The sequence below is a fragment of the Rhinopithecus bieti genome, unplaced genomic scaffold (assembly GCF_001698545.2).
Source record: "Rhinopithecus bieti isolate Rb0 unplaced genomic scaffold, ASM169854v2 scaffold_77291, whole genome shotgun sequence".
Taxonomy (NCBI): domain Eukaryota; kingdom Metazoa; phylum Chordata; class Mammalia; order Primates; family Cercopithecidae; genus Rhinopithecus; species Rhinopithecus bieti.
The window spans coordinates 759,988-774,806 of NW_016829743.1; the positions used below are offsets into that span (position 1 = coordinate 759,988).

Sequence of the window (14,819 nt, forward strand, 5' to 3'; positions counted from 1 at the left end):
GAGATCATGCTTGGGTCCCTCACATAGCTTTCTGCATCCCCTTACCTTACATCCTTGTGCAGAGATAAGCCGGAGGTCAGCAGGGACTCGGTCTCCACTCTTGATTTCCACCAGGTCCCCCAATACCACCTCTTGTACATTAATTTGCATTTTCACTCCTCCTCGAATTACCAGAGCTTGCTGTGGGAGGATAGTGCAGGATCATTTCCAAAAGTGTTGGCTTCCCCCATCCCGCTCTTAGCCTAAAACCTCCTGTTACTGGTCTCCTTCCTCCTTACTCCCATTTCTTACTATCACCCACCACATCATTCTTGAAGGTGTCTTTGGTGGATTGCAAATTCCCATGATGCTGTTTGCAGGGCCCTTTGCAATGTGACTTTGATGCTCTTCTCGTTAAGAGGTAGAGTCTATCTCTCTACCCCTAAACCTGGGCTTGGCCATGTGACTTGCTTTGGCCCATAGAATGAATGTGATGGGAAGAAGAGTTTAAAAAGTGCTTTCAGGCTGGGACTGGGGGCTCACACCTATAATCCCAGCACATTGGGAGGCTGAGGTAGGAGGACTGCTTGAACCCAGGAGTTTAAGACCAGACTGGGCAATATAGTGAGACCTTGTCTCTACAAAAAATGAAAAAAAATTAGGCAAGTGTGGTGGCATGCACCTGTAGTCCCAGCTGTTTGGGAGGCTAAAGTTGGAGGCTCGCTTGAGCCCGGAAGGTTAAGGCTGCAGTGAGCCATGATCATGTCACTACACTTCAGTCTGGGCGACAGAGTGAGACCCTGTCTCAAAAAATAAAAAAAAAGTGCTTTCGTGCTGGGGCTTGCATTCCTGTTTCTGAGAATCCCCTGCCACCATATGAACAAGCCCAAGCTAACCTCTCTGTAAAAAGAGAGATCACGAAGAAAAAGGCTCCAACTGTCTCAGTCATCTTAGCTGAGGGCCCAGACATGTGAATGAGGTCATCTAAGACCATCCAACCCCAGCTGAGGTCAGCTTAGATCAGAACAACAGCACAACCACAGAATTATAAGAAATAGGAGTTTGCTATTTTAAGCTACTAAGTTTTGGGGTAGCTTGTTAGGTAGCAAAAGCTAACTGACCGTCTCTAAACTCCTAGTCTCCAAAACTGCCCAAACACTTTGTCCCAAAACTCTTACCCAAGGAAGGAATTAAGTGATACCAAAGAGAGAAGGAAATCCTGGGCTATACTACTGGAACACGATCATATTCTTGGGAAAACGTGGAGACTATTCCTTTGCAAGTTCCCAGCCCTGTGCCTAGGAACCTCTGTTTACCGTTGTATTCTTTCCAGGTACCTTTAAAAAACATTTAACTTGAAATAATTTTAAACTTTCAGAAAAGTTGCAAGAATAAAAATAGTACCAAGAACACCTACATCACCTTTATCCAGATTCACCTATTAACATTTCACCCCAGTTACTCTGTCATTTGTTTTCATCCTCTCTCTCTCTCTCTCCCTGTGTGTGTGTGTGTGTGTGTGTGTGTGTATACTCTTTTCCTGAACTACTTGAGGGTAAGTTACCTACATCATGATCTTTTATCCTAAAAACTTCATGTGTATTTCCTAAGAATTAAGATATTATCTTAAATAACCACAATGTAGTTATCAATTTCAGTAAGTTTCACACTGATACTTTAATCTACTGTATTAATCTGTCAGCATTCCAGTTTTGCCAGTGGACCCAATACATCCTTTAAAGCATTATTTTCAGTGGAGCTGGAGGACATTGTCCTAAGCAAACTAACAGGAACAGAAAACCAAATACCTTATCTTCTCACTTATAACTGGAAGCTAAACACTGAGTACATATGGACACAAAGAAGGAGAACAACAGACACCAAGGCCTACTTGAGAGTGGAGGGTGGGAGGAGGGTGAGGATAGAAAAAGTACCTATCAGGTACTATGCTTATTACCTGGGTGATGAAATAATTTGTACACCAAATCCCTGTGACACACAGTTTACTTATAAAATAAACCTGCACATATATCCCTGAACCTAAAATAAAAGCTCAAAATAAAAAGTAAAAATAAAGCATTATTTTCTCCTCTGGCACAGAATCAGATCTAGGGTTAGATATTGCATTTAGTTGCCATGTCCGTGTCTTTTTTTTTGAGACAGCATCTCTCTCTGTCACCAGGCTGGAGTGCAAAGGCACGTGATCTCTGTCTTCTGTGCTCAAGCAATCCTCCCACCTCAGCGTCCTGAGTAGCTGGCACTACAGGCATGCTCAGCTAATTTTTAAATTTTTTGTAGAGATAAGGTCTCGCTATACTACTCAGGCTTGTCTTGAACTCCTGGACTCAAGCAGTCCTCTTGCCTCCCCTCCCCCAAATGGTTGGGATTACAGGCGGGAGCCACCACCCTTGGCATAGTTGTCATGCCTCTTCAGCCTTTTTTTTTTTTTTTTTTTTTTTGAGGTAGGGTCTTGCCCAGGTTAGTCATAGTTCACTGCAGACTTAAATTTCTGGGTTCAAGTAATCCTCCTGCCTCAGCTGCCTGTGTAGCTTGGACTACAGATGTAGACCAGCTATTTTATTTTATTTTATTTTATTTTATTTTATTTTTGTAGAGATAGCGTCTCAAACTCCTGGGTGATCCTGTTGCCTCAGCCTCCCAGAGTGCTGGGATTACAGGCGTGAGCCACGATGCCTGGTCTGTCTAATCTGGAACATCCCCACAGCTGTTCTTTGTCTTTGAGGTCACTGACATTTGAAGAATCCAGCCCACCCACTTCACCCCCCTCCCAGACCCACCAACACTTGTCTCTTTAAAAAAATAGAATGTTCTTATTTGGGGTTTATATGGTGTTTCTTCTTCAGATTCAGATTCTACCTTCTAGATCAGACCACTTCATAGATGACATTATGTCTTTCTCAGGGTTTCACAGCTTTTCCAGGTACTTTTAAGGACTAACAGAGTACCTTGACCTCCTCATCACCAACCTGACTCAGCTCACTCGTCGTAGGATATAATTTTCCATGGGACTTCATCATTGTGTATTTGGCCATATCCTGCTCCTCGTCCCACTAGATCCTCCCACTCCAATCCTACCTGAGGCACCATGTTCTTAAAAGACTCCATGATCTTGGAGCTCTTGGCCTCCTGATAATAGGAGAAGCAGCCGGTGATGATGACCACGACGGAGAGTACGATGCTCAGGTAGAGCTGGGGGTGGGGAAAGAAAGCATTTATCAGTGGGGCCTTGTCTTCCTCTTCATCCTCAGAAAATCAGTTTGCAAGGGGCATGGCCATTTCACCAGGTGTAAGAGACCATAGGACTGAGTTGAGAGCAGAGGGATAGAGAAGAATCTGAGGTGGGGCCAGTACACTTGGCTTCCTGGTAAAGCAACCCTGAGCCATGGTGAGCCATCAGCAAAATTCCTGGTCACAGAAGGCCTGTATCTTTCTCTCCAGGAAGGCTAATTTCTGGATGGAGGGAGCGGATCGTGAGGGAGGCTGGAGGAAGGAGATAAGGTTAAAATTGTGGAGAAGAGAAAGGGACTGCAAAGTGCTTTGGGGATCAATTGGGAAGGTCGTCAAAGAACAGCAATTTTTTTGGGGACATTATGCATCTCAAGGAACTGGACCAGAAGCTTTTTAGATAAAAGGTGAGAGGAACCAAGATGCCACTTAGAAAGTGCTGGGAGTATTAGGGATTTTAGTTTATTACATTAATGTACATTTATTACATTATTATGTAATGTACATTTATTATATTAATGCACATTTAATTATATTTTGCAATTAATTACATTGATTACAATCAAATTAATGAATTACATTGCAATTAATTATAATCAATTACATTTATAATTAATGTACATTTATTATATTATGACTTTAATGTAATGCAATTATTACATTAATGTGATAATGTTATTAGGGATTTGGGCCAGAGGACTTCAGGAGTGCTAGACTGCTAAGCAAGAGTGTCTGGGGCTGAGCAGAGATAGGGCTGGCTAGTAGTAGCTGAACAGACTCACGTTGTCTTTTGCAGGCTCCTCATTGAAATATATCTGGATGCCGTAGGCCACAAAGCAGAGAATGGCCCCAGTCCATAGTAGGAGGGAGAAGCCTCCAAACAGTTGCTTACAGAATTTGACCCATTCTGGAGTGGTAGGGGGTGGGGTAAGGGTATTGGGTCCATCTCGAGTCAGGATTTCCTTTGCCATTTGGTGGCTATGGCCCTGTGTAGAAAAGAAATAGGGTTGGAGAGAGAGCTGTGAAAAGAGGAACAGCCATTACAAAGGGGAACCTGACATTTGGAGCCCCAGGACGGGTCTAGGGACTAGAGACGCTTTCGGAAGGTCAGTCTGGAAGTTCTTCCTAGATAAGGTGAGGTTTTAAAATTTGCATTACAGGAGGGATGTCATTTAGCATGCTTACATAGGAAAGTTTTTGTTTATGGATTGATTCACAAACCTTTTGGAACTTGAGAACCTATCTTGGGTCCTAGGTGCTGAGGATACCAACTTGAGTAAGAATGGTCCCCACCCTTAAGGTGCTCCAGTGGGGAGATAAATACATACAGATAATTATAATGTGCAGGGCCAATGTCATGATGAAATATAATACTTAATGTTGATAACATATTAACACCCACACTTTGACTCTCCAACTTGGAATAAGACCTAGTGTTTGCTAGCACAGTAGGGCAACTATAGTTAATAATTTATTATAGATATCAAAATAATTAGAGGAGTGGCTTTGGAATGTTCCCATGCAAAGAAATGATAAATATTTGAGGTTATCCTAAATACCCTAATTTGATCATTACACATTGTATCCTTATATCAGAATATTACATGTATACCATAAATATGTACATCTACATATCCATTTTTTTTTTTGAGACAGAGTCTCGCTCTGTCACCCAGGCTGGAGTGCAGTGGCGTGATCTTGGCTTACTGCAACCTCTATCTCCCAGGTTCAAGTGATTCTTCTGCGTTCAAGTTATTCTCCTGCCTCAGCCTCCCAAGTAGCTGAGATTACAGTTGTGTGCCACCATGCCTGGATAATTTTTGTATTTTGAGTAGAGATGGGGTTTCACCATGTTGGCCAGCTGGTCTTGAACTCCTGACCTCAAGTGATCTGCCTGCCTTGGATTATAGGTGTGAGCCATGGCACCTGGCCCATAAAGTTTTGAAAAACATAAATAGAAAAGAACACCAACAAAAAACATAAATGCATAGATTCTCATTCCACTCTTGTGCACAAGCTTATGTGCTTTTTCCTGTTAATGAAAATGATAGTAGAACCTGCCAGTCCCCATCAGCCACTCCCCAACCTCTGCCTGAAACACCCGAGGGGCCCCAAGACCGTTTCAGGAGGTCCACAAGGTCAATTTTCATAGTAATACTAAATCATTGTTAGCCTTTTTTTTACTCATTTTCTTAAGAGTATATAGTGGAATTTTCTGAAGGCCAGCTGGCATGACATCACAACAGATTTTATACGGAAAATATTTGAGAATCTAGCTATCTTCTATTGAAAAGCAAGACATTGAAGAAGTTTGCAAAAATGTAAGATGCTGCTAATTTTTTTGTTTTGAAAAATACAGCTATTTGTCAAAACATATTATATATGAATATATGATACTGTTTTGTTATTTTAAATGAATTGAGAAATACATTTTAAAACTGTCAATTTTAATTTCTAATATGGTAAATATAGACAGACGTAAGCCACATAAGCACAAGATCTTTGCAGTCCTAGATAAATTCTAAGAGTGTAAAGGAGACCTAAGGATAAGACGTTTGACCAGCACTGCCCTAAAGCATTCTTACTCTCTTATCTAGTCCTAAACTCTCTTTGGGGGTAGTTACCATTTTTAGCTTTTTCCAGGTAGTGTCCATGGAATGTGGCCAGGCAGAGGGTGAGGGGTGGGAACATTGGACTTGAAGTTAGGGGGCTGGATTCCTAGTTCAGCTTTTGTCCTGGCGGCCTCACAGTTGGAGCTGGAGACTCTCTGCCTCCTCAGGGAGCTTCTTACTCACCTTTGTCAGGTCCACAGAGTACTTGGCGCTCAGTTCTTCCAAGGTTAATTTGTGATCATCCTGAGGGGACAGTAGAGGCATTGAGGGACAGGCGGTGGCCCAGGTCATTTCCAGGGAGAGGGGTAGAAACAGACTGGAGAATGTTAGTCCAAACTGCAACTGTACCATTTTGTAAGCTCCTTGCAATTTTTTTTTTTTTTTTTGAAAGGGAGTCACTCTGTTGCCCAGGCTGGAGTGCAGTGGTATGATCTCGACTCACTGCTACCTCTGCCTCCCGGATTCAGGTGATTCTCCTGCCTCAGCCTCCCGAGCAGCTGGGATTATGGGTGCCCATCACCACGCCTGACTGATTTTTGTATTTTTAGAGGAGAGGTTTCACCATGTTGGCCAGGCTGGTCTCGAACTCCTGACCTCAGGTGATCTGCCCGCCTTAGCCTCCCAAAGTGCTGGGATTACAGATGTGAGCCACCATGCCCAGCCTAGCTCCCCACTATTTTACAGACTTTGGTCAAAGTGAAACATTTCATGGGGGTTCGGGCGGGAGAAACAGCCTGTCTAACCACCTGACCACAAGGCAGACAAAGGCATAGTTAAAGACAAAGGCCCCACGAAAGAAACATCCCTATCACATCCTGCTGGGCAAAGGTCCAAGGAATATCATGATCATATTCTGTGGAAATAAGGGCCAAAAATCACCTCATCATGAGAACATCTTATCAATATCCTGCCAGGCAGCAGGCCATACAGCCCAGACCCCTCCCGCCCATCCGTAAAAGTACCCCAGCCTGTAAGTGGCAGTGGACTGTGGAATGAAGCTGGTCCCCCACTTCCGCAGGTGTCTACAATATACCTGTGTTTGTTGTTGAGCTGCCCTGTCTCTTTGTGTGTGTCTTTTTCTTTTTCTTTCTTTTTTTTTTTAACCCTCTCCTTCCCTCCAAAACCTAACAGAGAAGAGATGTGGCTCTGGCCTGTGTGTTTCATTCTCAAGGTAAGATGTTAAAAATATGTAGAGGAGTGTTTTCAGAGGGCAGCTGTCAGCGCCCACTTTGGGTGACCTCACCATGACCACTTCCTTCTTCAGTTCCTCCATATTGCTCTTCTGTTTTTTCCTCTTCACCATTTTTTTCTTGTTAGGCCCCTTTTTAGGTCTTCGGCTTGGATTCTGGTCTTGGGAAGCCACTGTCCATTTCTTTCCCCGAAGCCCCATAGCTATCCCCAGAACGAGCTGCCCAAGCTCAACTGTGGGAAGAAAGCTGAGAGAGTGAGGGAAGGGGAAGGGAAGAGGGGTTGTGGGCAAGGGGGCCACGAGAAGAGAGTGATGGGGAGAGAATGAGGGAGCAGAAAGAAAGAGGCATGGAGGGAGGCGTTGGGTGGTGAAGGTGAGAGAGGGGAAGGGGAGTGAGGGAGGAGAGACCCAGCGGTCCTCGAGTGGTCCGCTGGGAGGAGGAAGAGTCAGGAGTGAGGGAGGAGGGAGGAGAGGAGTCTAGGGTGGAAGGATGAAGAGGTAGAGGTGAGGAAATGCAGTGAGGGCCTCAGGAAACAGGAGGTGAAGCTTAAACAGTTGCCTCAGTGATGAAGATGCAGCAGGGTCCACGGGCAGGTGGGAAATGCAGTGAGAGTGAGGAGGCAGAGTGAGCTTCAGGGACCCTGGAACCCCCTAGTCCCAGGCCCTGTGGTTGCCGGGGCAATGACCCAGGTCTGGCATCACAAAGGCCTCGTGAAAGTTCTAACCAAGAATCCAGAAGTCTTGCCTTGGTGATCGTCCAGGTCTGCTGTTGCAAAGCCCTCATGAAGGTTTTAACCAAGAACCTAGAAGTCTCAGTCTTTGGGTTTGAGGACGATTGGACCAGGCCCTGCTACAGAGAGAGTTTCAGTCTGAGGGCAGAACTAGAACAAAGTTCTTGTGTGGTCCTGCAGACTTTGGAGGCTTAGAGGTATCCCAAACAGCTGACTCAAAAATAAAGCGGGTACTCAGCCAGGCGCAGTGGCTCACGCCTGTAATCCCAACATTTTGGGAGGTCGAGGCAGGTGGATCACGAGGTCAGGAAATTGAGACCATCCTGGCCAACATGGTGAAACCCCATCTCTACTAAAAATACAAAAATTAGCTGGGTGTGGTGGCGGGCGCCTGTAATTCCAGCTGCTGGGGAGGCTGAGGCAGGAGAAACATCTGAATCCAGGAGGCAGAGGTTGCAGTGAGTTGAGATTGCATCACTGCACTCCAGCCTCAGTGACAGAGTGACTCCATCTTAAACAAACAAAACAAACAAACAAAACAAAAACCATAGCAGGGAGCTTACAAAATGGTGCAGCTGCAGTATGGACTAATATTCTCCAGTCTGTTTTTGAGACTCCATCTCAAAAAAAGAAAAAGCAGGTACTCTGTGTGTGAGTATGTTTTTTTAGTGAGGCACACTTTTCCACCAACATTGGGTTTGATCTTTTAATTTTAGGAGATCAGCTAGCAGAATAGATCAGATTTTGGGCTCTGGAACCAGTCCTAGATTTCAATCTCGGCTCCTCCACTTGTCAGCTGTGTGGCTTTGAGCAAGTTACCTAACCTCTGTACCTTTCTTTTCTTGTTTGTAAAAGACGATGCCTTCAACCTTAAGTGAGGTGCTCTACAAAAGGCACTATGTGACATATATAGTATGTGCTCAATAGGTAGCTTGAATTCAGTAGCAGAAGTTTTATTTGTGGCTTAAAATGCAGCTCTTCTCAGTGAGAGTAAAAATATGCTTTTCCATGTGACAGCGTTGCATTTTCTCATTGTAAAATGATGTACTTATCTCTTCCATTGGCCTTCTCTGGTGTCTCAGTAAGTGCTTTGACTATATTATTTGTATATATGTTTTGCATGTCCATAGGATTCCACCTCCTTCCAAGAATAATCTGAAGCATCTATACATTTCTATCAACCATTATATATATTTTCAATTATGCATGTCACATAGATTTTCCCTTTCTGTTGTTTGATATTTGCTTATTTACTTTTTGAGACAGGATCTCACTTTGTTGCCCAGGCTGGAGTGTAGTGATACGATTATGGCTTACACTAGCGTCAACCTCCCAGGTCCAAGTGATCCTCCCACCAGAGCCTCACAAGTAGCTGGGACCACAGACGTGTGCCCCCACGCCTAGCTAAAGTTTTTTTTTTTTATTTTAGTAAAGACAGGGTCTGCCTGTGTTGCCCAGGCTAGTCTCAAACTCCTGGGCTCAAGCAATCCTTGGCCTCGGCCTCCCAAAGTGTTGGGATTACATAAGTGAGCCTCCAAGCCTGGCCTGATATTTATTTAATTGCATTTTCGTTGGGCATGCTTTTTTAAAATATGACTGTATCTGGAAACATTCATCTTGGTGCTGATGCAATCCTCCTTCAATATTCAGAAATAGAAATGTTCCCTTCCCAGCTGGGATAAATGATCGTCTATTTCTTTAACAGATTGGATTTTCTTCTCTATTAAAATGTATAAGATAAAATTGAAAGCCCCACCTTCCCTCTCTCCAAACTCAGATTCTCCCCCACTGCTGAAGTTACTGCTAGTAACAATGTGCTGCATGTCCTTCCAGTCTTTTTTCTATGTTTATACAAATAGATATCTAAAAGGAGATATTTTTCAACTTTTATACCATCATTCAACTCTCTATCAACCTGTCATGTACATAAAGCTTATTTTTTTCAGTGCTGTGAGGCTTCCACATTCTGTATTGACCATGCTGTATTCAATCATTCCCATTACTGATGGATTTATGAGATATTTTCCATTTTTTAACCATTAATAAAATAGTTAGTGTCATTCTTGCACACAGAATGTGGCCCTTGAGCTTCTATTTCTGTAGAATCAGTTCCTGTTGCTGAATCATAGAGTACACTCATTAACAATCTTAAAAGATTCTGCCAATTGGTCTTTAAAAGGGTTTATCTATCTACATCCCAACAACAAGATACAAGAATGTCCACCCTCCACGCCTTTGATTATGCTAGATGACCTTGATTTTTACTATTATAATCAATGAACTTTGATATCTTGTAGTTTTAATTTGCATTTTAAAATTGTCAATGTGAGCATTTTGTCTTATGTTTACTGGCTTTCTGGTTTTTCCCCTTCCTTCCTTCCTTCCTTCCTTCTTCCTTCATGTCTTTCTTTCTTTCTTTCTTTCTTTCTTTCTTTCTTTCTTTCTTTCTTTCTTTCTTTCTTTCTTTCCTTTCCTTTCCTTCCTTCCTTCCTTCCTTCCTTCCTTCCTTCCTTCCTTCCTTCTTTCAACAGGCTGGAGTGCAGTGGTGTGATCTCAGGCTCACTGCAACCTCCACCGCCTGGGATCAAGTGATTCTCGTGCCTCAGCCTCTTAAGTAGCTGAGACTACAGGCACAAGCCACCATACCCAGCTGATTTTTTTGTATTTTTTAGTAGAGATGGGGTTTCGCCATGTTGGCCAGGCTGATCTCGAACTCCTGACCTTGGGTGATCCGCCCACCTGGGCCTTCCAAAGTGCTGGGATTACAGGCATGAGCCACCATGCCTGGTCTTGGACTTTATTTATTTATTTTGTGAATTGTCATTCTCACAATTTGCCCAATTTTCCATTGTTTTCTTTTTTATATTGATTTGTAGGAAACCCTTGTCACATACATTACAAATGTTTTCTTCCAGTCTTTGTGTTTAATGTAGATGAACACAAAATTCTTAAGAACAAGGTTAGAATTAAAGTTAAGATTCCTATGTTTTTCTATGCATCATCCATGCGACAGTAACACTTGTCTCAGTCTTGCACATGGGGATTGCCCAAAAGCAACTTTATGGAGATACAATCAATTTTTAGAAGCCTCATTTTGTTCTAGAGATCTTAGCTCAAAAGTCCACCTCTTCCGAGAGGCCTTCTCTCATAGTTAAATCCAAAACAGCCCCTCCGGCGCCAGCCCTCTCTCTATCACTTTCAGTCTTCACAACACTTCTCTCCCTCTGAAATGATCCTGCCCATTAACTGTTGACTTGTCTGATTGACTTGTCTTGTTGGCTTGTCTGGTTCTCCATGACCCTAGGGACCTTCCCTGTTTTTTTCTCAGCTGTATACCTGGCTCCTAGGATAGTGCTTGGCACAGAGCAGCTGGTCCACAAATAGTCCCTGAATAGATGTTGAATGACTGATGAGTTTTCAGGTTTTATCTTAATGCTACAAAGTTTTGATAATTGCCACTTTCGTCTGATTTTTTCTTTTTTTCTTTTTTTAATTTTTGAGACAAAGTCTCACTCTGTTGCCCAAGCTGGAGTGCAGTGGTGTAATCTCGGTTCACTGCAACCTCCACCTACCCGGTTCAAGCGATTCTCCTGTCTCAGCCTCCTGAGTAGCTGGGAATACAGACATGCGCCACCATGTCTGGCTAATTTTTGTATTTTTAGTAAAGATGGGGTCTCACTATGTTGGCCAGGCTAGTCTTGAACTCCTGACCTCGTGATCTGCCGACCTCAGCCTCCCAAAGTGCTGGTATTACAGGTGTGAGCCACTGCGCCCGGCCAGTGGTCTGATGTGTTTTAAAATCTGTTGGGGTAAATATGTTAGCATCAGTGATCTATTCATTTGCTTCATAATTACTTAGAAAAAAACCCCTGAGATTCCCTGTGCCTGATTACTCTTGCAGCTGAATGTCACAACCCATATGTCATGTTTTATAAAAATATAGCGAGGATTTTAATTGATATTGAATTGACTCTTCCATAGTAACTTATTTTTATCTTTACTACATTCTGCTTTCCCAAATGGCAGTCAAGTTTAGCTTTCCATGAATTCATGTTTTTTAAATTTCTTTCATTGTACTTTTAAATTTTCTTTAATAATTACTATATGCTGCACATGGTAAACCCTGAGTATAATTTGTTTTCATTCTATTGTAAATAGAAGCTCTTTATGCTGTATTTTCTGTCTCTCTAATATTTAGGGATACATTTGATTCTTTGAAAACTGGTATCATGTACCCTGTAACTTTGAAGTTATTGCTTCTAGGATTTTTTTTGCTATTGATGCTGTTGCTTTGTATTGGTTGAATTTCTTGGATTTTTAGGGAGTTACGCTTCCTAAAACACAAAGTTTTTATTTATTTAGATTATTTATTTATTTATTTATTTATTTATTTATTTATTTATTTTTATTTTTTGAAACAGAGGCTTGCTCTGTTACCCAGGCTGGAGTGTAGTGGACCAATCATGGCTCATTGCAGCTTCAACCTCTCAGACTCAAGTGATCCTCCTCCCTCAGCCTCCCGAGCAACTGGGACCATAGGTGTGGGCCAACACACCTGGCTAATTTTTTTTTTTAAGTAGAGATGAGGTCTCACTATGTTACCCAGGCTGGTCTCAAACTCCTGGGCTCAAGCAATCCTCCTGCATCAGCTTCCCAAAGTGCTGGGATTGTAGACATGAACCACAGTGCCTGCCTTATTTAGAACTTTTTTTTTTTTTTTTTTTTTGAGATGGAGTCTCTGTTGTCCAGGCTGGAGTGCCGTGGCACCATCTCGATTCATTGTAACCTCCGCCTCCTGGGTTCAAGTGATTCTCGAATCTCAGCCTCTTGAGTAGCTGCGATTACAGGCACCCACCATCATGCCTGGCTAATTTTTCTTTTGTATTTTTAGTAGAGACGGGGTTTCACCATGTTGGCCAGGCTGGTTTCAAACTCCTGATCTCAAGAGATCCACCCACCTCGGCTTCCCAAAGTGCTAGGATTACAGGTGTGAGCCACTGCGCCCGGCCCCAAGGATATTTTTGAAATACTCACTTTGTATTAAATGTCTTCCTTTGATATTGATCTAACCTCTTTCTTCCTATTTTTTGCTGCGTTCTTAGCATTATGAATATTTAGTGACTATCTGTGATTATCTCTATGCATGATCACATTTCCTATTCTGTAGATAAAAAGAAAATGCCATGGAAAGCCTTTCTGCCTGGGTCAAAAGTTGGCTTTAGCTCCTCGGATTACATTCAATAGTAAGATTCTTCTTTTCCTAAGCTCCTCTAGCAAACCATCAAATCTCTTTGGATCTTTTTCTTTCTTTCTTTTTTCTTTTTTTTTGAGATGGAGTCTTGCTCTGTCACCCAGGCGAAAGTGTAGTGGCACAGTCTCAGCTCACTGCAGCCTCTGCCTCCTGGGTTCAAGCGATTCTTCTGCCTCAGCCTCCTGAGTAGCTGGGATTATGGGTGCGTGCTCGGCTAATTTTTGTATTTTTAGTAGAAGACAGGGTTTCACCATGTTGGCCAGGATGGTCTCGAACTCCTGACCGCAAGTGATCTGCCCACCTTGGCTTCTCAAAGTGCTGTGATTACAGGCATGAGCCACTGTGCCTGGCCTGGATCTTTTTCTTAACCCCCTAATGCATCTTTGAGATCATGTCTTCTCCCTTTCTCATGGGTCTGCCTTGCCCCTGCTGCTCAAATGTTCATTGTCCACAGATTCCTGGCTCCCTTGGCAGCCTCCCCAGTTCACTGAGCCATTGGGCTAGTCAGGCTCTGTCCATGCCCATAGGCTTTCTGTTCTTGCAGTTGCGGAGCATGGCACGGTTAAGAGGGCACGCCCTGGAGTCAGACTGGCTTAGGTTTGAATCCTGCTTCTGATGCTTACTACCTTTGAAACTTTGAATAATAATTTAACTTTCTGAGCACCAGTTTTCTCATCTGTAAATTGGAGATAATAGTAGTCTCTATCTTACTGAATTATTGTGAGGATCCTTTCAGTCATCCAACACGTATTTATTAATTGCCTAATGTGTGTCAGATGTTTTAGGTGCTAAGGATAAAGGTGTTGAACAAAAGAAATAGAGTCCCTGTCTTCATGGAACTTATACTGGAGGAGTCAAACAAAAGCATAAATAAACAACAACAAAATACATGTTTATCTTTCTAAATATTACATCTAGCTGTCTTTCTATCTAAATTTAAGGTAATGAGTATTTATGAACAAAAACAAAGAGAATAGAGAAAGAGGTGCCAGAAAGTAATTATTTGAGGTCCTCTGTGAGGATCTTACTGAGGATGCAGTGTTTAAGGAGTGATCTGAATGAAGGGACAAAGCTAGGTATATGAATAACTAGGGAAGAGTGTTCCTGGCAGAAGGGCCATCAAGAATAAAGGCCCTGCAGTGGGATGAACAGAGACTATACAAATAAAATTTTGGCATAGTTATGGCACAAAATGAGCTGCGGTTAATGCTCTTATAATCACTACGACTATAACTGTCATTGATGACACTGTTAGAGTCATAATAAAGGGGCTGCAATATGGCTTGGGCAAGAATTGACTTCTGACCATTTCTGAGATCCTGGCACAGGTTGTAAGAGTTGGTGTCTTTCTCTCTCCCTGCCCATTACATTCTGTCCATGATGGTTCCTGATGTCTACTACTCAGGTGAATTTCAAGGATTGCATCCACTTTACCCCCACCCCTTAAAGAGAGCACCCAGGACAAAGCCCTGCATGAAGTACAGATTGTGAATTGGTGTTGACTCTTGGGCCCCTCAACCCACTATCTCCTTCCTCCATCCCATTAGATCGAGAGTGGCCTGATTTTGGTCTGGAACAGAAAAAGCAGAAGTGCTCCTGAGGATCTGGGTCTTCATAGACTCACAGGCCCTTCCCTGTCCTGGACAAACCCTTGTGGCTCTCAGGGTGGGATCAGCGTGAGGAAGGAGGCTCCTACTATAGTTTCTTGTAGGTTATTTCGCAACCTAACTTCTTCCCCTCTCGTTTTCTCCACGGACGTCATCTGCTCCCAGACCATTTCCCTCCCATCCCTGACACTTGCTATCTCTTTG

General features: G+C 42.9%; 1 protein-coding gene across 2 annotated transcripts in view; it reads right to left on the reverse strand.

The window, feature by feature from the left end:
• The window catches only part of ATP1A4 (ATPase Na+/K+ transporting subunit alpha 4), a 34,954-nt gene extending 27,245 nt beyond the window's left edge, over positions 1–7,709 (reverse strand). The window contains exons 1-5 of one of the 2 annotated variants that reach the window (XM_017864856.1): positions 7,081–7,709; positions 6,021–6,080; positions 4,008–4,211; positions 3,076–3,189; positions 46–180 (exon numbers count right to left, since the gene is read on the reverse strand). In XM_017864856.1, coding sequence (XP_017720345.1) covers positions 46–180; positions 3,076–3,189; positions 4,008–4,211; positions 6,021–6,080; positions 7,081–7,227 — 660 coding nt within the window. In that variant the 5' untranslated portion in view covers positions 7,228–7,709. The remainder of the gene's footprint in view (positions 1–45; positions 181–3,075; positions 3,190–4,007; positions 4,212–6,020; positions 6,081–7,080) is intronic. The other variant, XM_017864855.1, reaches the window with a different exon arrangement.
• Between the last annotated feature and the right edge of the window lie 7,110 nt (positions 7,710–14,819).